This window comes from Larus michahellis, chromosome 1 (genome assembly GCF_964199755.1).
Source record: "Larus michahellis chromosome 1, bLarMic1.1, whole genome shotgun sequence".
NCBI classification, from domain to species: domain Eukaryota; kingdom Metazoa; phylum Chordata; class Aves; order Charadriiformes; family Laridae; genus Larus; species Larus michahellis.
In genome coordinates, this window is record NC_133896.1 from 73311163 (window position 1) to 73331547 (window position 20385).

The 20385-nt window shown below is 41.4% G+C and overlaps 1 protein-coding gene across 34 annotated transcripts in view; it reads left to right on the plus strand.

The window, feature by feature from the left end:
• The window catches only part of SOX5 (SRY-box transcription factor 5), a 656593-nt gene that overhangs the window by 629098 nt on the left and 7110 nt on the right, over positions 1–20385 (plus strand). For all 34 annotated transcript variants that reach the window (XM_074586204.1, XM_074586316.1, XM_074586286.1 and 31 more), the window contains 3 exons: positions 10603–10711; positions 11629–11802; positions 18014–18230. In XM_074586204.1, coding sequence (XP_074442305.1) covers positions 10603–10711; positions 11629–11802; positions 18014–18230 — 500 coding nt within the window. The remainder of the gene's footprint in view (positions 1–10602; positions 10712–11628; positions 11803–18013; positions 18231–20385) is intronic.

A 20385-nucleotide genomic window follows, 5' to 3' on the forward strand; every position in this document is an offset into this window, starting at 1 on the left:
GTTTAATAATGAAAAAAGTGTGTCAGTTCCAGCGTTAGTTACAAATGGCAGTAAGTATATCGGGTGGCTGCCCTGTAATAATTTTACATCCATCATTCCTTCCTGATGCCTCGCTGGCTGCCTGATGGATGGGGATAGCAGAGTTAACTCTTAAGAAACTGCTGTGATCTGCTGAGCTGAAATGAATTCTGTCCCTGCTCTCCCCTCGGGGAGGAGGGGGATATTAAGAATCTCAAACCCGCAGATCCTGCTGTCTTTGAGAAATAAAACACTGGAGCTCACTTTACTAAAGGCATAAGGAGGAGCTGGTTTAACACATGGGATTTAAATTTCTCTTGCAGGAGAGAATTTTGCTTCAATAATATTTTTTTCTTCCCCTAATAGTTAAATTTGAACCAGAAAGTAGAGAAAAAACTGGAGGAGAGAAGAGGAGGGAGGAGAAGAAAAGAGAAGGGTTGGTAAAACAGAGTCTGCCCCCACGTTTGCTGCCGACACTGGCAGTCCGTGGGTCAGACTTGAGTCAGTTAAGTTGTAATGATCGAAAATAGGAAGAGCGAGACCTTGCACAAGCTGGGCTTCCCAAACAGGAGAAACCCACTGGAAATGAGTCCAGAAGTGCAGTACTAACATCATAAACCAGATCACTTTGTAAGAGTTAAAATCTGCCCATTTTCATAATCTTTGTAGTATTTTACTGGAAAAATACTTTAGCATTCCCAGTGACTAGCAGAGGCTGTGTTACCCACAGACATTACATACACGCACACTTATCCCTGCAAGTTCAGCAGACTGCTAATATATATGTCCTGTAATTTGTAGCTCACTCTATTCCTCGCTGGCCTGTAAAACGCTAGGAAGGATGATCAGTGTAATATTTTTGTTCTCTTCTTGCCGTTTGAGCAGAAATCCTTCTGTTTGGAGTAATTATTATACAATGTGAGGACCAGGGGGTATCTTGCAGACAATGGACTGTTACAGTCCCGCAACACAAAGGTTAACGTATTATCCTAACAACTGCATGTCCCCTTCTTATTACCCTTTTCCCTACCCTCTTCCTAATTTTGTCTTGCTGAGGTTCTTTGCCAGCAGAAATTCTTGTGTGGGGGTTGCAGTCCTCTTTGTTAATGCTATCAACACGGAGTAGATAGTTTTCAAAAAGCACGACAAGGCGGCGAGCAGGTATTATGTCATCACCCATCCATCACCCTGTATGTCAGCCTTTCAGTGAGCCCAGTCAGCGGGCTCAACAGGATCATTCACGTTCAAGGAGTCCTCTGTTCAACAAGGCTACTGTATCCATTGTCATTTCTCCTGAAACTTTTCTCAAATTTAATTAAAAACACATGTCAAGTTTGCACACTGCAAAGATCAAGATCGGTTTTGCCCAGCGCTGGTAACTAAGCTTTAAACATTTTGATTTGCTTCAGCTGAAAGTTTATTCCCTTTTCCTTTTCTTCCCCCCACCCCATTTTTTTTTTGCCATTTGCTTTGTGGAGCTTGTGTATATTTATATTTACAGCCTCTGCATTTAATGGCCACATGCCTTATTTTCACAGATGGCCAGTGGAAGACTTCCCCTCCCCCCTTTTCTTTTAGTAAAGCCTGCCTTTGGTTTTGCTACTTTTGTCACAGTGCCACTACTCTCAGTTAGCAAGTGCCTACGCATGGGAGGGAGAAATTCTGCAAGGATGATTTTTTTTTCATTCCCCCAAGGACTTTAGCTCTTTATTTTAAAATGCCCCTTTTTTTTTTTACTCCGATTGACCGTCATCTGTTAAATGCCCAGGTCCTTTTTTCAGAGAAAAATTAAGTGTGTATGTGTGTGTGTGTCTAATACATCATGGCAGGGATGCATGAGCAGGGTTAGCTAATAAAAAATGAAGCATGCAAAAGGAGGGACAAGTTCTGCCCACGGATGGGTGCATGAAACTCCCATTGAAGTCAAGGAGAAGAACAGGCGAAGAGACCAGGGAAGAACCCCCCTGGATTCTTGCAGGTGCTGAAGCCTGAATGAGAATTTCAGTCTTTGTTCACTCCACAGGGCAGAGATTCAAAACATTCACAGGCTAGTGTGGATCAGGGAGGACTGCAGCTGTTTATACCTTAGTGGAAATTTTATTAAGCCCAATAAAGATGGATCAGCTTCCTCCTGAGAAAAAATATACAATTGATTTGGAGTTCTTGTTATGTCTTTTGAGCTTTTTGAGTCTTTGGGTTTAAGTTCTAAGCTGTGCCCTACAGCCACCAGAGCTAATTACTTCCTGAGATTTTATGATTATTTTTACATAATCACGTGCTTCCAATAGCTAGGGCTTTCAGCACATTCATGGGCACCAGCATCAGTGCAATACCTCTCTTCAGTGTAATAGAGGCTGAGCCTGATTCTTCTGTAAATTGTGTCCATTCGGTCTCCTAGGGGTTCAGCCTATCCTGTTCTGCCCATCCTAGGTTGGGTGTTCTAAGTGAACTAAGGGTGTTCACTTAGCTCTGTGGCAAACAGCCGCTAGGATATTTTGGGGGTGCAGAACTTTCCTTTTGATTGTATTGATGCGGATGCTGGGGAGTAGACACGTTAAGCCTTACTGGATAGCTAGCCTAGATAGCGTGCCAGCTCCTTCATTAGGGCTGGAAGGAATCTAAGCAAAGGTACATCAGCCTTCATAATTTTAATACCTTACAGGGAAAATCAGAAAAGAATAGTCCATATATCTGTAATGCTGCTGTGCTGTTGAGTCACCCATTGTTTAATAAACAATTGCCAGGAAAGCAGTGACTGTGTTCTTGCTTTCTCTTTGCGTGTGTGTAGACCCTCTTTCCCAGGATATCCTGTGTGGGTTGTGATTTTCATCTTGTTTCATTTTTGGTGTACCACCTCTCTTCCTCAATTAACCCTTGCCGATCAATCATAGCAGCTCTTTCTGACTTACTGTGAAATCCTTCATTAAAATTTACACGGCAGATTTCATCCGGGGATCTCAGAACTCTTCACAATGGTGGGAGAATGTCAGGATCTCCATCCTGCTTAGTTGGGCAAACTGAACAATTCATGCAAAGTTGCATAGCGTGTCAGCCCAGAGAGCAGTCTAGATGAGAAACTGGGTCATGTAACTCTTAACCTATTTGCAGTCAGCGGATTACAGCTGGATCTGGTTGAGGTCGATGCCCAGGTCCGCACTGTAAAAACTTTTGTAGGAAAGAAGCAGTGTCTCATCATTCTGCTTTGCTTTTTCTTTCCTTTTTATTTCTTTATTAATGTAATGGTGTGGGCCAGTCTACCTGCGTTTTCATTTAAAAATCCTCACTTACACTATCTCTCTGAGCTCATAACCAAAAAGAAGGATCTCAGTGCCCTCATTTCCTGTAGAATTGCTACTTCCCATCAGTTTGTTTCCAAGTCAATTAATATATTTTAACGAGGTAATCATTCTTTCATGAATAAAGGGTTTAAGAAAAACATCTCGGGGACCTGACACTTAAGACTGCCAAGTTATTGAGGATTTTTCTCTTTTTGTTTCGGTGGACTCTGTCTTGCCTTCAGTGCTTTGAAAGGTACGGACTTGAGAGCCCTTAGAAACCAAAGACCTACATCCACAATGTATGGCAAAGACAATGTCTATACAGATTTCAGTACAATGACTATACAGATTTTCAGTACACCCAGTACCCTGTGACTGGGTGTGTGTTCCTGAGAGGAGAGTAGTTAAATGTCTGGGCCTACTTAATCCATATGATTTTTCCCCTATAACACCTAATAGGGCATCTCTCTACTGAGTCCATATAGCGCTTCATATAGGTTAAAAATCAGAAGCAATGATTTTCAGGCAGCATTGAACCAAACCGGATTTGAATATATACTGTAAACCAAAAGATGTGGTTCCTTTACCAAGTGATGGAGCCCCAGTTAAGACTGAATGTAATAATTCTGAAAGAAGTACCATAAAATCAGGAAGAACCACAAATAAAGAATGTTATTTTATTTTCTTGCTTCTAATGCTGCTTTTAGGTTCTGTGGGTGGATTGTTCCATGAAAAAGAGAGATCTCAGATAAGCAAGACTGAAAGAGCTGAGGGGGCGGTGAATGCATTGTTTCTTCATACTAAACTTTGATGCAACAACAACAAAAAAGATCTCCCAAATGATAAATTGCTGTGACATTATAAATAATCTTTCATCTTCTTTGGTGGTCCACAGAGTTTATATAATTGGAAGGCTAAAACCCTTCTTTGTTGTTTCTTCCCTTTTCATTAGTACAGTAGAAGACTATAAAATTGTGCAGCCAGAAGGGGTTTAACAATTACTGAGTCAACGTTTGAAAGTCTCACTCTATTTTATCATTTCATGCATGTGCTTTTTATGAGTTTTACAGCCCTGCGAGCGTTACTTAAGCAAGATCCATTGTAATGGCGGATCTGTAACTGCTCTTATTTTTATTTTATTTTGCTTTCCCTAGTAACATGTGCCATCAGCAAGAGCCACAATTCCACACTCACAAAGAAATTATAAGCTTGAGGTTATAATTTTTAGATAAGATTCAGGAGTGCTAGTTTCAGTTCCTAAAACTACCAGTCTTACTAGGGAACCTTTGGCAAGTCACTTAATATGTGACTCAGTTTCGCATCCCGTAAACCCAGTTAATAATACTGCCTTTCTTTGTGAAATTTTGTGGCTAAATTCACTGACGAATGCAAAACACTTGGGCAATGTGATCTGTTACACAGAAAAACCTAAAACGAAATAGAAGATCCCTCAGAAAAGAACCAGAAATTCTCTTACAGCAGTTGTAGGTGTAACATGACCTGGACTGTAACGTGGTTTGGACTGAGACATAGATAGTGTGCACAGTACCTATTTTGAAGTACCACGGCATTAATATGCAGGGGTAGAGTCTGGACTGCAAATAATTCATCGTGTGCAAACCTCTGGGCACATCTCTCAGTACTGCCAGTGGTTCCTCTAAGTTCTTCCAGCTTTTTGTCATCCGTAATGCCTTCCTACCTCATGTTTTCCACATTTTGAAAGACTGTGGATGAAGATGTTGTAACACGAGCTATTCTGACGTTTATTATTGCAAGAGGCAGATCTGAATATCCTGTCAGATGTAGGATAAGACTCTTCACCTTCGTGGAGAGCTAAGGAAAATATCATAATGATGAAGGGATAACACCTGGCACTACCAATGTGTCTGATAATTAAAGATGTTTTCCTGTCATAAACAGAAGTGAACTTTCATTGTGGGATCACAGTTTAGCAGCTAATCTGCCTAGTGCTTCAAGATTTGGTGCATATTGACCAAGGTGTGTGTCTGAACGGTTGATATTTACTGGGGCTTGCTGAGAGAAGACTTCTGCCTCAGCACCACAAAGCACATCAGATGATGTCACAGGCTCCACTCAACAATCAAAGATAAAAACAAGCCTATGAAAACTCAATCTATTTGAAAATGCCACTTTTAGAGTTTAGATACAGGAATTTTTCCCACAGAGCAGGACGGTAAATAGCTGGACAAACTCACTTGGAGAGGGAGGGGAGAAACAGGACTCTAAAAAGGACAATAACAGGCAACCATCTGTTTCTTTTTACGTATTGACGCTGAAGGGAGCAAAGGTAGCAGGCACTCTGTCCGTCCGTGTATATGTAATTCTTAGGTGCAAGAACTGATAAGCGAGTTTCTCCTTGCAGTCCATATGTAACCGTGTTTGGCTCTATCCAGCTACTCTGGATTTTTTTTGCCTGGCCTTTCAGTTCACTTGGAATAAGAAAAGCAGGAATGTGAAGAGATGTGGCTGAACACTCCTCTGGTGTTCTGCACTGGCTGTATCTCTGCAGGCATCAAACTGAGAGGAAAAAATATTCATATCAGGGGAAATGGGGGTAGAGTTAGGGGAGTTGAGAAGTGAAGAGTGGACTGCTTCAGTAAAACTGCTAACCTTGAATTATGCAATCGGAAAAACAGCTCTTGCCAAAATACAATGCTAACGGAGTTCAGAGTACTGTCAGTGTTTGCCAAATACCCCAGCCAAAAGGATGTCTCAAAGAGGGGGAGGAGGGATCCGTTGCCATATGCCCAGCATTCGCAGTATTCTGGAAGAACTGCGGAGTCCTTCAGGAGTGGAGGCGTGCGCATGGTCTCAGGTGCACCCTGAGCGTTGGCGCCACAATCCAGCACAAGACAGGAGTAGCGAGGTCAGAGGAAAGCAGGCAAATATATCAGAAGGTCTTGATTTCTCAAACCTTCCCAGGTTTTGCTTCACGTTTGTATAGTAGTGGGAGGAGTTCTGGCAGTCGTGATCAGGCTGTTCTACATATGTTTTGACTCTTCTTGTTTTATGTTTCTTCTATGAAAGAGACTGCAACCAAGTTCTTGTCATTTTTAGATCAATGTTTTGTTAAACTATGACAGCTATCCATGACAGAGAGCCAAGTAACTTTTGCAGCTGACCACAAAACTGAGTCTGACTTGCAGTGCTTAGTCATTTTTTATATATTTTTTTCTACATGACACATTCCATGTGTGTATGTGTTTTCCATTGTTCTTTTAAATATAATTAGACCATTGCTAGGAGCTGTGGTGCAAATCAATCTTCTCCAGCGGATTACTTTTTTGATTAATAAAGTTTTAGAAACTTCTCATCACATTGTGGCTATTGATGAAACCTCTCTGGTTATATTTGAACAATTGGACTATTGTGGGATTGATTGCTCTCTACAGTATTATCTTCTCTGGTTTGCCCATTACAATTTTAAATGATCCAGACAACAGAGCTCTCGCTGCCCCTGTGGAGAGTCTCTCCTACCATCCAGTAGAAATGACCATTAGGGTAGTTTTTCCCAACCTCTGCTGAAGTTCTTCATAGAGGAAAAAGATGTTTATAAGATGCATTTCAGCCTTCTGGGGCCTGATCTGAAATTCAGAAGAAAAAAAAAATCACTTCATTTTTAGCAAGAGATTCCTATGTTTCTTCTCTGCGAGAGCAGAAGTGTTCCTTACTGTTTATTTTTGCTGCTTTGTGCTGTCTGATTTTTAGCAGGTCTCACAAGGAATTGTTGGCGCCACTTCCCTGGGTTTGGACCGCCCTTGCCTGTTCTTCCTAGCAGTATTGGTTTTAGGCTGCAGTTGATGCCACTCATGCATTGCTCATAGGATGAATAGCATTTTATACCGCTGGGGTGGGGGGAAAATCTGAAAGGAAGGGATTATCACTCTGGTTACTTTCTTGTAGCTTTAAAAACCTAAAGGCATGTACAATTTCATCAGCTGAGCTCTCTTCCCCATTTCTCTCTCAGCCCAGCAAGACAGTTGGATGTAGAGCTGGATGTAATGATAAAGTAAGTTTGAGGCATGGTCCAGGGTCGCAGGCAGGAATGTAGCACTGCCTCTTGCGTTGCAGTGCTGTATCACAACTACTTTATTGAAGTGTGCTGCTGTACCCACCGTGCAGGTACTCCACCTGTTATCACTGGTTGGTACCACAGCGTGCTACCATTTACGCAGCTAATCCAACACAGCGGAGTGGTGGCAGTTTTAGGAACGTGTAATTTGCTCTTGCATTAAGGTAATGATGATAAATAGATCCTCCTTTTGTATAAAGTTGAAACCACTGTGGATCTCCCGTCCGAAGTTCTGCAATAGGTTCTGTGAGAGGAGGCTGCGCTAGCAATGTCAGCAAGCTGGCAGTTTATTTTGGGTCAAGGAAGAAAAGATTTTTTTTCTTTGTTTCTTCAGAGCTTCCATAAATGCTTTCTCCACCAACTGAAAGACTCTGTAGGAAAGGTAAAGAGATGCTTCCATCAAATGAAAAGCAGTAATTCATCAACTGAATGCTTTCAAGCAAAACAACACAGGAATGCTGCTTAGCCCCTTTTTAATATTTTGTCGTTGTAAAAGCATTTCTGTACATCAGGACTGGGGGAAATCAGCTGCCATGTGTTTAATCGGAAGAGCATAGGACAGGAAATCAGAAAGCTACTTACGTAACGCTACTTACATATAGTCAGGCTTCTGCATCCTGCCAGGGTGTTGCTGATCTCTTTCTGCTCTCCTAATGCTGCTGCAGAGGTTTAGGAAGGAGCGGGCCTTAGACTTCTTGCCTGAGTACTTTTTAAACTTAAACATTTCTAAACAGTAACACAGGGAATTACAGCTGGCTGTTTTGACATCCTCTCTTTCAAGAGCAACATCGTGCAGAAGTTCTTTTTAACTGCTACTTATCGTTGCTGATTGAAGTATATTGGCATTCTCCACGTTTCAGTGGCAGGGAGTAAATCGTCACCCTGTCGAAAGGGAGGTCTCCTCGCTCACCCATATTTCGGCTGCGCAGCCCGGGAGCTCAGCGCTCAGCTGGCATTCCTTCGCAGCCCCTCTTCGAGCGTGCCCGCACTCTCTCCCTTCGTCCAACGTGGCTGTACCTCAAAATGCAAAACTTTGCCCAAGATGGATAGCGGCAGAGCATCTGTAGGCTTGTTAAGTCAAACTCTGATAAACGAGCCGTACCCGGTGTGCACCTTGCAGACAGCATGCTGGAGTATTCGCTGACCTTAAGACTCAATCAGATCATGCCGGCAGAGTGTGGTTCTGAATGTAACTGCCTCCGACTTCAACAGCTGCGTTTACTGCATAAAGAAAAAGCTGTTAAGCCTGTGCCCTTTGCGCTCTCAGCTCTGTTTCTCTAAGAGGTTTATACATGATTCAAGAAAAGTCTGCAACAGAATAACTCCCTTCCCCCATAATATACCCAACAAGAGGAGATGTTATTTTATATTTTAGGTTGGTGGCAGCATTTTGAAATGATTTATGACATAAAAATGTTTGAACTCTATCATTATGAAGTTGATGGTAAATACGTTCTTTTTCTGAGGAAAAACTGTTGACTTCCATTATATATCTGAGATCCATTTGGAAGAAATACAAAGTCAACTTATTCCTGACTGTCTGTCTGCTGACAGGCTGCTTTGGAAATGAGAGCTGAGTTAAAACCGTTAGATCAAAGAGTTTGGTAAAGCTAAATGCCCGAATAGTTCAGGTGCTTATTTGAAGCTTCTCCAAGCTCTCTGGATCTGCTGCGCCTGGAAGCGTTACAGAAACCCTTTTGCTTGTGATAGGCTGACTCTGCTGCAGGAGCTTTTCCTGCAAAAACCGAGAGGCCAACTCATCTTGCACGGTTTCGGTGGTGATGCGTCTGCTCTCAGACGGAGCACCAGGCGTGCGAAAGGGATCCACAATGAAAATGAACGTAAGGAGAGGGAAAGTTAACCTCGCGTTCCCTACGCTGCGCGAGCGTACGAAGTTGTCAGATTAGCCTTCTTTCTAACTCTCTCAAGAAAATCTTTGTGAAATGACTTACATGAATTTGAACTGTTCTTTGAATTGCAGATGCAGGGACATCACATTGCGGGAAGCGTTTCTGTATTCGTATTGTTCTCGTTTCTGTTTTCTTCTATAATACAACCCAGTGACATTATTAGGCTACACAGAATAGTTGTAAAGTCTCCGGTTGCCGTGTGAAATCTAAAAGTTTTTTTAGTTTGTTGATCTTTTACAGTCATCAGGAGTGGAATAGAGCAACAAAACAGCAATCTTTCTTTCAGGAAGAAGCTCAAAAGAATTTTTTCGACTGCAGCCACTTTATTATCATTCCTCATCGTGTCATTTTCTTAGCTTTGCAAAAGGCACAGCGCCTAACATTTTGAAATGTTAGTATTGCTTTCCTGAAAGATTTATTTTTAAACAGATGATTGTCAGGAAGATAGAATGTTTATGAGTAAAATTCATTGGGAAAACAAAAACAGTTGGAAAATGGAACACCTTTGTATTTGTAAAGTCAAACAATTCAGGGGGAAGTGAGGTGTTTTGAAGAGAACATTGGAATTGATGGCCCTGGCATGTTGTTCTGGCAATGTCTTTAGGCACCGCTGCAGCCTGACAGATTAATTGGCAGCACGCACTAGCCTGTTGCAATCCAGGGTTCGCAGATAGTTCTGACTAGATGAATGACGGACGGGGTGTTAGTCGGGTTGGGCAAAACAGTCTGGACAAGAACACAAACTGCTGCCCAAGTATCATGCTTAATTCAGCCTGACCCTTTCCTAAGGCCTGAATAAGTTTGAACTACAGGGTGTTGGAGTTTTTCCCCTGTGGCTGCTTCCTAAAATATTGCCTTTTAAAAAAGAAAAAGGGCAAAGTCGCCCGTGGCTCTGCATTTTGATTGCAAGCTGGAAATAGAGTAAAACAATAAATACAGTCAAAAGAGCGTGTATCATATAAACTTCCAGCCCAGCTTTGCAGTCCCGGGGACATAGAGAGTTGAAGTATTCTTCAGATGTGCGTCCAATTTTATCATGCCTAACTAAACCAATCTTTTCAACACCGTGAAGTTTGCTCATCTCTAGCTAATAAGCGTGTTTGAAAAAGGACTTGGTAGAGTCTGCAACCATAGCCCTTCCAGAAAAAATATTGTTACATGTTCTTAAATACCTGGCTCAGTAAACTGTTGTGAATGAATTGTTATCCAGCTTCCCTATCAACCTCCTAAATTAGCTATGAACTTTACAGTTATAATGTTTAATTATTTTCCTAATCCAAATCCTGTCATCTTGCCCATATAGGACAAAACAACACTGGAGACCCTGACTCAGCAACTGGCAGTAAAACAGAGTGAAGACGGGAAGTTTAGCCACGCAATGATGGATTTCAACATGAGTGGAGATTCTGACGGTCAGTACAAATGGCATATCCTTATTTCCAGGTTTGTGTGTACATGTCAATGGGATCTGGAGGAAAATCCAAGTGCTTTGGAGGCCTGTGAGGAGTAAAAGCGGTTAGCAATAAGCGTCTGTGAAACAAGGCAGGAAAAAATGATTCATGGTGTGGTGTTTTAAGTCTGGAGGTGGTTTTTAGCCTTCTCTTTTGCACACTGCACTTCTCAAGACTGGACCAAGAGTGTACTTTTGATGGTAAAAGGGAGTAAAGGAGGCAAATAGATGTGGGATAAATGAGATCACAGAGTGAGGCCATGAATTATAGACCTGATCATCCATACACGATGCGCGCACTGCATCTGTAGGAACTTCCTTGGTTTGATGAAGTAAGCGTAATGTTTGTTTCTTTCTCAGCTATTGCTTATGTTGTTATGGAGAGGTAAGGACCAAAACAGGCAGATGTGTAAATGTTCAGTTGCTAGTTAGAGACTTGCTTAAGAAGAAACACCCAATGTTGCTATATATCACCCCCTTCCCATCACAAATAAAGTAGATGCGTAACATAATATGACCAGCATTCTGTAAGCAAGAAAGGAAGAAGTTTAAAGCAAATCTACATTGATAAGTGTTGGTTTTACATTATTAAGTAGTAAAAGATGGTTTAGAAAAGCTGTTTAATCCTTTGTGTTGAAAAAAACAATTGAAACTCTTCATCAAGCCTATACTATGTGGTACTGAATCAATAGAATAACTAAAAACTAGACAATATGCAATATATGGTATTTCCTACTGCTTCACCTAAAAAGAATAAACACCATGAACCTACTGTGAACGCTGACTCGGTGAATGTGCAGCACCTGACATAAGTTGCTGATGGAAGAGGAAGCTGCAAAATGCCACATAAGCTGGGAATTTTTTTCTCTTTCTTTGTAGGAAGTGCAGGAGTTTCAGAGTCTAGAATTTATCGGGAATCCAGAGGGCGTGGTAGCAATGAGCCCCATATCAAGCGCCCAATGAATGCATTCATGGTGTGGGCTAAAGATGAACGGAGGAAGATCCTTCAAGCCTTCCCTGACATGCACAACTCCAATATCAGCAAGATACTAGGTAAGAATAATAGAGCGCTGTCCTTTCAGTAGCAAAACTCAAAACACTTTTGACTGAATAGAGCTGAGCACCTGACGCAACAGAATTACTGCTTGTAGAACGTCAGGACAACAGTGATACGAGCTTCCACCGTGCTGCCCAGTGGTATACCTTAACCATAACCTGAAATGTTCTTGCGTCTTTGTAATTACTGAGATTGTGGTGGTGGGTTTTGTGCGAAAACGTGAACTGAATAGACAAAAGCAGTGCATTTCATTAGGCTGTTGGACAAGCACAAAGTGACTGCTATTGTTTATTTGCCCACACATTTCATCTAACTAGATTCTGTGGGGTAGCACACCACAGCATTTGATTTTTGCATAGCACTTCCTGTTCAAATTAATGGCTATAGGGAAAAGATCCTAGAATACGTGCTTTTATTTTATACACTGACAGTTTTAAAGAATTTTTATTATGTTCCTGTTATATTAAATTTTCCTTTAGTACGTGATCTCTATCACAAGATGCTTTTATTCTAAATATTCTGAAAAGAATCCTGAAATCAAAACATAAACATCAGAACTAATTTCCACATCCTCTTCTCTTCACATCCCAAGCAATATTTGTCGTGAACATCATGCCATAGTCTTCCAACTTCTCCTACTTGCTGAAATTTCCAGGACCACATTGTGTCCTAAGGTATTCCTCTGTGACATGCTGAATGATACACAATGTGAACAATGAGGATCTCTCAGGCTAATCAATTACTCTTCTGCAGAAAAAAAAAAATCCGTGACCAAATCGGAGATGTTGCATTTTCACAGATAAAGACTGCGTTAGAGGACCTAAGTGTCCCGCAGGCCAGTGGGCAGAAGCTTAAGCGAGGGGAATGTTTATCTGGGCTGCAGGTCTCAATGGTTTTGCAGAAAACTCGGGAGATGTAGCACAATTGTAATGGCAGCATTAACCAGCTGCAGGGCTGATAAATATGCTACGTTTAGACTGGTCAGAGGTTTGAAGTTCAGCTTGGTGAGGGCGGTATTATGAAAAGTTAGCGGGGGGCAAGTGGAAACGAGATAAAATTGGTCAGAGAGGCAGAATGTATTGGCTGTGGACGGCAGATGTGACAATATTAACCCATGATTAAAAGGGTGGTACGAGATGATTAGATTAGTTATGGGAACAGGATTAGAAGGCTAAATTGGTTATGTTGATGGTAGAATAACCTTATACTGGTTAAAAGGGATTATGCTGGTCAGAGGTGTATGATGTGATTAGGCTGAGGACAGGGCAGTAATAGTTTTGGTCTGTTTCTAAATTGAGAGTAGACCTGGTTAAACCTGTTTTTAAATAATCAGCTTCAGAAATCTACAAGATCATTCTGAATGGCCCTTTTCATATAGAAAGTACAAAGAGAGCTTGATGTTTTCCCTCTTAACTGATTGTTTTGGATAACAACCTCCGACAGCACGCTGCTAATTCATTCTGCTTAAAACAGGCGCTTGAGCTGGGCTGACATTTTACGCAGTCTCTGGGGATCCTGGTTGACATTTTAAAGGGCTTCTAAGCATTTTATAATACCCTAAAATCTGGTTTTAATAAGCCATTCTGCTGAAATTGTTAACATAAGGAATCACCTTTTACTATTTGGCGCTAGATCAGGGAGATATGGGGACATCTTTTTCTGATTAGATATACAGTAGTTGGAGTAAAATGTGCAAATTCATTACAGATCCTGTTGAGGTGACAGACAGTATAGCTGACTCCAAACTCTTTCTGTTTTGCTGCCAGATATGGGGAAAAGCGAGGTCTGAAGCAGTAAGAGATGATGTTTCTATTTCTTTCCAGCATCACATTTCATTTTTTTTACTCCACCTATGCAATGGAGAGGGATGTCCTGACGTCTTCTTTCTTGACAGAAACGTTACAAAGGTCTTCCCTCAATTGCAAAAGGCCAGTCTTTTGAAGTCAGCAGGGAGCTCTCTGTTAACTGGCGTAGGGAGAGCAACTAGAAGCTTACAGTTCAGCCAGGTATTAGGATCTCTTTATTAGAAAACCACAATTTTTCCTTGCCATTTTTTTAGCAGCACTGCTGCACATTGAGGTCAGAGAGCTCGTTGTCACGGAGAGTAGCTTAGATGGAGTTGTCACTGATTGAGGGTCATTTTTATAGTAAAATGAGAGGAGGTGCCCTTCCTGGCACTAGAATTCTCTAGGGATTATGTTTGACACAGTGGTATTATGTTTTGAGCATAAAAATTAGATACATGGATTTTGTCACTAAATTCATCTGTGCATACGTTTGTCATCCATCTGTTCATTGCAACTTAAACTTGTGGATAATGATTTTTTTTTAGTAAATTGTTAAAAAAGTGCTAAAATGGGTCTGCTGGACCCTATCAACTTAGTAATGCATTGTTTAGATATTTTTGTAAATATTTAAATTAATTTCACTGAGAAATCTCCATAAAGAGATTAGGAAAAGATGAAGTTAGCTACTACCTGCAGAAACTCTCTCGTGGATGCGTAAGTGTGTGAATACAAACCTGTGCACATACCTCTACATGATACAAGTGTTTGTGCATGTGAGGGTATTTTTTAAACGCAACCCCACCTAGCGCGTGCCTGTGTGTGCCTGAGCACAAGTGCCGGGGCACCACATGGGGACATCTCTTTTCTGCCCTGGCATCTACAGCCATCCTCACAGTCATCGTGTAGGCACAGCTCTAACTGCCCTAGCTCGCTTTGGGGGTAGGAGCCATGTTTGGAGCTGTGAAGTCTTAGAATTTTCTCATTTGTTTTCTAAAGGCTTCAGCCACCAGATGAGGCAGAATCGTGCGCGAATCCTGCTTGTCATTATGCATGCATCCAGGGAGGGGAACGGGCTCTTGTTTTCATAGTCAAGGGGAAAAGCCTTGCATACTTGACCCACTCAAAGCTTTATAACACAGATGGTGAGCAGAATGATCACCCAAGAGTGTAAATCTTCCCTTAAAAGGAACGATTCTTCAAGATTCTTCAATCACACCTTGTTTGGGCTTAGGCTTGGCACTGTGCATAGGTACCTGTGCCTGCCCATGTGTGTTTATAGGCACATAAAACAATGTCAGATAAAGCTATTACAAATATATTTTGTCCAAACACAGGGTGTTGTTAACCAGTTCTAGTATGTTGGTTGGCGATACTAGTTCATAGCTTAGCTTGCCTGTGAGTGCAGATTCAAAGGTCACAGTCACGTATTCTTCAAACTTCCAAAATTTCAGATTAAGATCGATCAGAGAGCTGGTTGGATTTTGTATAGTACTAAGAAAATAAATGAAAATGATAAAATGTAAAAAACAAGGGCTTATCATCAGAAAACGTGCCCTTTTTCAAAATTTGTTTTGACGGCATTGTTTGTTTAATTATTTATGATACTTCAAACCATACTAGTAAATTATATTTAGTATATTTTGTAAAAACGGTAAAAAGTCATAGTAAGAGGAGATATCATTGCAGAAGGCAGCTATTAAAAATTTGCTGGGAAGAGAAGTGAGACTGCCAGGATTTCTGTTGTATTGAGTTTGCAGCCTAAGAAGGAAAAACATAACGAATGACATTTATGTATAAATATTGTATGTGTAACTGTACGTACAAATATTATCCATCAAAATTTCAGGTTTTACGGCCCTGATCCTGCAAAGACGTAGGTGTTTGCCTAACTTCGCCCACTATTTACAGATCTTTTCACATGAGGGGGTAGGAACCTGCCTGCCCAGATCTGACTGTAGGATTGCGGCAAGTGAGCTAGCGCAGTGAAAAAGGAGTTGTGCTGGGATCGAACGTTTTCATGGCAATTTTGCAACAACTGATTTTGATTTCTACCTTTCTGTCTGTCCATCTGTCTGAAATTATTTCTGAGTTCCTACATTGAAGGTTCTCTTCTCTCACAGCATGTAAAGCAAATGTCAAGATTTGCTTAAAGACCGAGGTTTTCGACTTTATTATGCATAAATAAAAACTGATTCATCATCAGGAAATGGGGCTGGGGCTTTTTCTAAGCCACTGGGACTACAGCAGGTCTGTCATTAGAGGACTCTAGATTTAGGCTAACGCTTATGATTTTGTTCATATGCTAGAACACCAGTGTGCCAGTGTCTATGAGGTAGAATCTGAAGGTAGACCTACATTTGGGCATCTTCCTGTACAGCTCACGTGCTTTAGCCTGAATTCTTAACATCATTCAACACAGGCCCTGTCTACGTTTCCATCGTACACAGCATTAGTAGGTATTCAGTGTTTTGGCAGTCTCCACACGTTTATCACTCTGTCGTTTAGCCCAAAATCTAGGAGGTACATGTGGAAAGTTGGTGTCACTTTCTCTTTGCCAGAAAAAGCTTGGAGTAATTTCTCCACAGGAGAGAAAGCCGCTGACCAGGATTCTGGCCACCGAGGTTTGTTGCCTTGTGTAACACAGAGCCCTGCCACAGCTCCCTGCGTGCAGCTACTACCTCTGTATGACATACGAAGTGCTGTGCAGGGGTTTTAGTCCAAATCCTGGAAACCATCTACTCACGCTAATATGGTGCTGTGCCTAAGCTAATAACAATGTAATTAAACTGTTGCCCATTCCATAACTAGCTGGAGGATCTCTGCATGTTACGTGTTGTAAAAATCATGAAAAATCATGGTTTTGACTCCAAAGTAATGTTTGCTAAGAAAGGGATGTACATTGCTCCTCTTCAGAATAAAGACAGCATTAGTTACGAGTTGGTTATCTCTAGGTGTGAGGCCAGGCTCTACCAGCCTGTTAGCCCTTCACTGCAGGAGCCCAAACAGAGCTTGGAATAAATATTCAAAGAAAGAGCAATGGGAAAAATGATGTCAATGATCAGAAGGGGCCTTTCTAGAGGGAACCAAACCGTTTTCTTTCCTGGGAAAGGTAACTACACTCTTCATACTGCAAGTCTTAGGGGCATGGTGAGCTAAGACCAGCCTGAGTAATAGCATGAGGTAAGTACAGTATGAGTAACCATAAAAAATGAAGAACAAGAGGAAGTCAAGTATGACACATGACATTATGAACCCATTAAATTGAGAAACTATTCAAATATTTTTCCAATGGGAAATTGACGATTTTCCAGTAAAGTTCTCCTTCTAGGCCACATGTTTCACAGCTTGGACCATTCCTGTTATTTGAAATGTATCTTACCCTCAAGCACTTCTATAGTTCATGGAAAAATAAAATCGGATAACTGATTCGAGAAATTTTACTTTCTGCTCCCATATTATGTCCTTTATGAAATATTAGTTTATAATTTTCAGGAGGTATTTGAAAACAGTTGTAAAGTCTTCATTATTTCCCCATTATCAAATAGCTCAATAACACAGGCAGTGTCAGAAACAGGGCTGCCAGCAATGAAGCCATAGTGCAGCTCCATGGAGAGGCATGCCAGTATCCCAGTGCTCTTCCCTTCACGACACATACTAAATTCTTTAAGTTGGAGCTGGCAGTGTTCACCAGGACTTGGTCTTGGAGTTAAAACCCCGATGAGAAATATGTGATAGTTTATAGCTTTTAGAGGCATTGCTTCAAGGGTCTTTGCAGGCTCCTGTACCCAGCAGCGTAGCGTTTACGATCAGTTCATATTCTGCTTCTCAGAAACCTGCAAGCTAAAAAGAAGTGTTATTTGTCATGTAAGACTAAGCTGTAGACACGTGCGTATCCAGAGTTTATGCCTTGATCCGGCCGTGGTGGAGCACAGCGACTAGATCACAGCACAAGGGAGTGGTGCCTCCTCCAGAACAGGAGGCGAAAAGGGACCCATGGCCAAAGAGAAGTGGGGGGGAATTACCTGAGCGGATTCTGTGTATCTAAGGGCTCTTTGGGCATTCCATTTAAATACACTGCCTTGTTTTCTAAAACAAAGTGTCAGGGATTTCTCATTGTCAGGATGATGGTTTTACTTCCCACCTGAAAGACATTATAATGTAGATAAGTTTCAGTAAAATATTGAGTCAAAACTTCCAGTATCCTCTCGCTCTGCCTCTTGGCCGTAGCCAGGAGGTTTACCAGTCAAATATAAACAAGACCTGACCCCTGTCTAGAAGCTCTGACAGATTCCCAGCCTAAAGCGTTATGACCGTAGGAATCTTGTTCTGGGTGACCTACTTGTTTCCCTGCCTTTCAGTGTTTGTGGAAGAGTAGAATCTCATTTCTCATTCCTTTTTTTTTTTTTTTTTTTGGTGACAGGATCTCGCTGGAAAGCTATGACAAACCTAGAGAAGCAGCCATACTATGAGGAACAGGCGCGACTCAGCAAGCAGCACCTGGAGAAATACCCAGACTACAAATACAAGCCAAGGCCGAAGCGTACCTGCCTTGTAGATGGCAAAAAATTACGCATTGGCGAGTACAAGGCTATCATGCGCAACAGACGCCAGGAGATGAGGCAGTATTTTAATGTTGGGTATGGGACCTTTAAAAACTACCGCTCCTTTCGGCAAAAAAAAATTTTCAGGGAGAATTCTTAAATCAGTGTGGTAAATGTTATATTTTATTGGCAAGAACATTATATATTGCTAACAGAATATGAAGCTTATACTTTAAAACAATGTGTTCCAGGAGGAAGTTAGCAGTTAGGGATTTTTTTGTTGGCTCTGCTCTGTACTCCTCTTACAGCTTTGGCCAACTGTCTCATTTCCACTCTGATCATGCAAAAGGAAAAAAAAAGAGCTTAAGATTTTCCAATGAAACATAAGTCTTCTAATAAAGCCTTGTAAGTATTACTTTATTATGAGGCCTCAGAGAGTGTATCTGAATGAATCTATGATAGTACCTCTTGATCCAAAAGCCAAAAATACAAGTTTGTGTTCAGTATGATCTGTAGCAAGTGGTCTGCAAAAGGACTGCTGAACATACTGAACTTGGGCTGGAATATGGACTTGGCTGAGTTAATTCATATCAGGCATGAAGTTGTCTGCATTGTTCATCGTGACAGCATTTGTCATACCAGGGAGTGTCTTCCAGTACAGTAAGCTAAATGGTCTGTGTTGAGCATAATTTTCAAGAAGACTGGTTCTGATAAACGTCTAATAGATCAGCTTGGTATTTTTTTAGATTAAATCTGCCTAGAAAACTATCATGTATTTTCCTTCTGGAAAGACTCCTTGGTTTTGGTTCCAGCAGATCAAAAGAATCGGAAGAAATCAAATATTCTGCAATATTTCTGTATTTGCTCCAGAGAATTAAAAGCTGTGCAGGGGTCTTAAAAAAAGCAAGAACGACCCTCAGAAATAATGGAATTTGTGTTCTGTTTCATCTGAATTTGGAATCATTTTAATATTAACGGAGTTGAGCATCCCTCTAGTTAACAGCTAGAAGGAGCAATAAAGGAGAGAATATCTGTCCAGCGACTGTTAAGTGTCATCAGACTGTGTTTTAAACAGCTACAGTGCGCATTGTTATAATAAGCCGCTCAGCAGAGAAATTTGAGCTGCTTAACCCTGTGGCGCTGGCAGGTCCAGTGATCCCAATGGTAAGCACTGAAACAAACACAGGGAAGTCAGCCAACATTTGGCATCAAGAGATTAAAAAAAGAGGAGGGGGGCCTTCTGGAAAAAGAATAGGTGGCAACAGAGCCCCCAAAACACTGCTTATCTGGTTAACATGCATGCTTCATCATGGGGAAAAAAATTAACCTTGTAACATTCTGCATATAATTTAGCTTTCCAAACAAAGCTGACATTGAAATCAAGACATTTCAGGAGATAATTTGCACTGGGGCGTTAGAGCACAGAACCCGGGGTGAAATCTTTGTAGGAGTTACTGACAAAGGGGCCGATGACGGCAGCGGGGTCAGTGTTTGATGCTGGCAGTCACAGCGCTACAGATGCATTCCTGGGTTTAGTTCCCCATCTGCTGCATCACCTGGTGCAGGTCATTTAGGGCTAAACTTCTAAACACCAGTCCAGCTCCTGCCTGGGCACCAAAATGTGTGATTGGGTTTACAAGAGCTGTGGCGGCGGCAGCTGCTGGGACATGCTGAAAGCCCATTTGAAGGCATCACAATGGGCATTTGGGCATTTTTTGCAACTTCTTGCGCTTAATTCTTCTCTGTCTTTGTATCCTCCTCTTTCATGGTGGTAGGGTAAGCTCACCTCACTGGGCTGCTGAGAGCCCTAATACATTAGTATCCGAGGACTGCTTTGAGATCCTCTGGAGTGGACATCCTATAGAAGTGGAAAAATACTATTCTTAAATTATTTAATATTTGAAAAGCACTCTGAAAAGCACCATTTAAGTGCAAAGTGTTCCTATTGTTAAATATTAAAAGCAATTTAAGTGTGCTGAATCTTGTTACAGAAATGCTGACTCCAGAAAACAAAAGCCTTCCTATTGAATTAAGAATAAAATGCAAATTAGATCCGCTCCCGACTTTAAGAGCTGTATCTTCAGCTGAGACAACTTCTGCTTGTTTCAGAAACACGGAAATAAGGACTGTGCGGAGGGAGGCCTCGCTCGAATGGCAGGCAGGAAGCCTCTGAAAATGCAGCAAGCAATTCCAAACAAATGTAAAGCTGTTTGGCAGAGGAAAGTCTTTCAGGATCACTGTACTGTGCAAG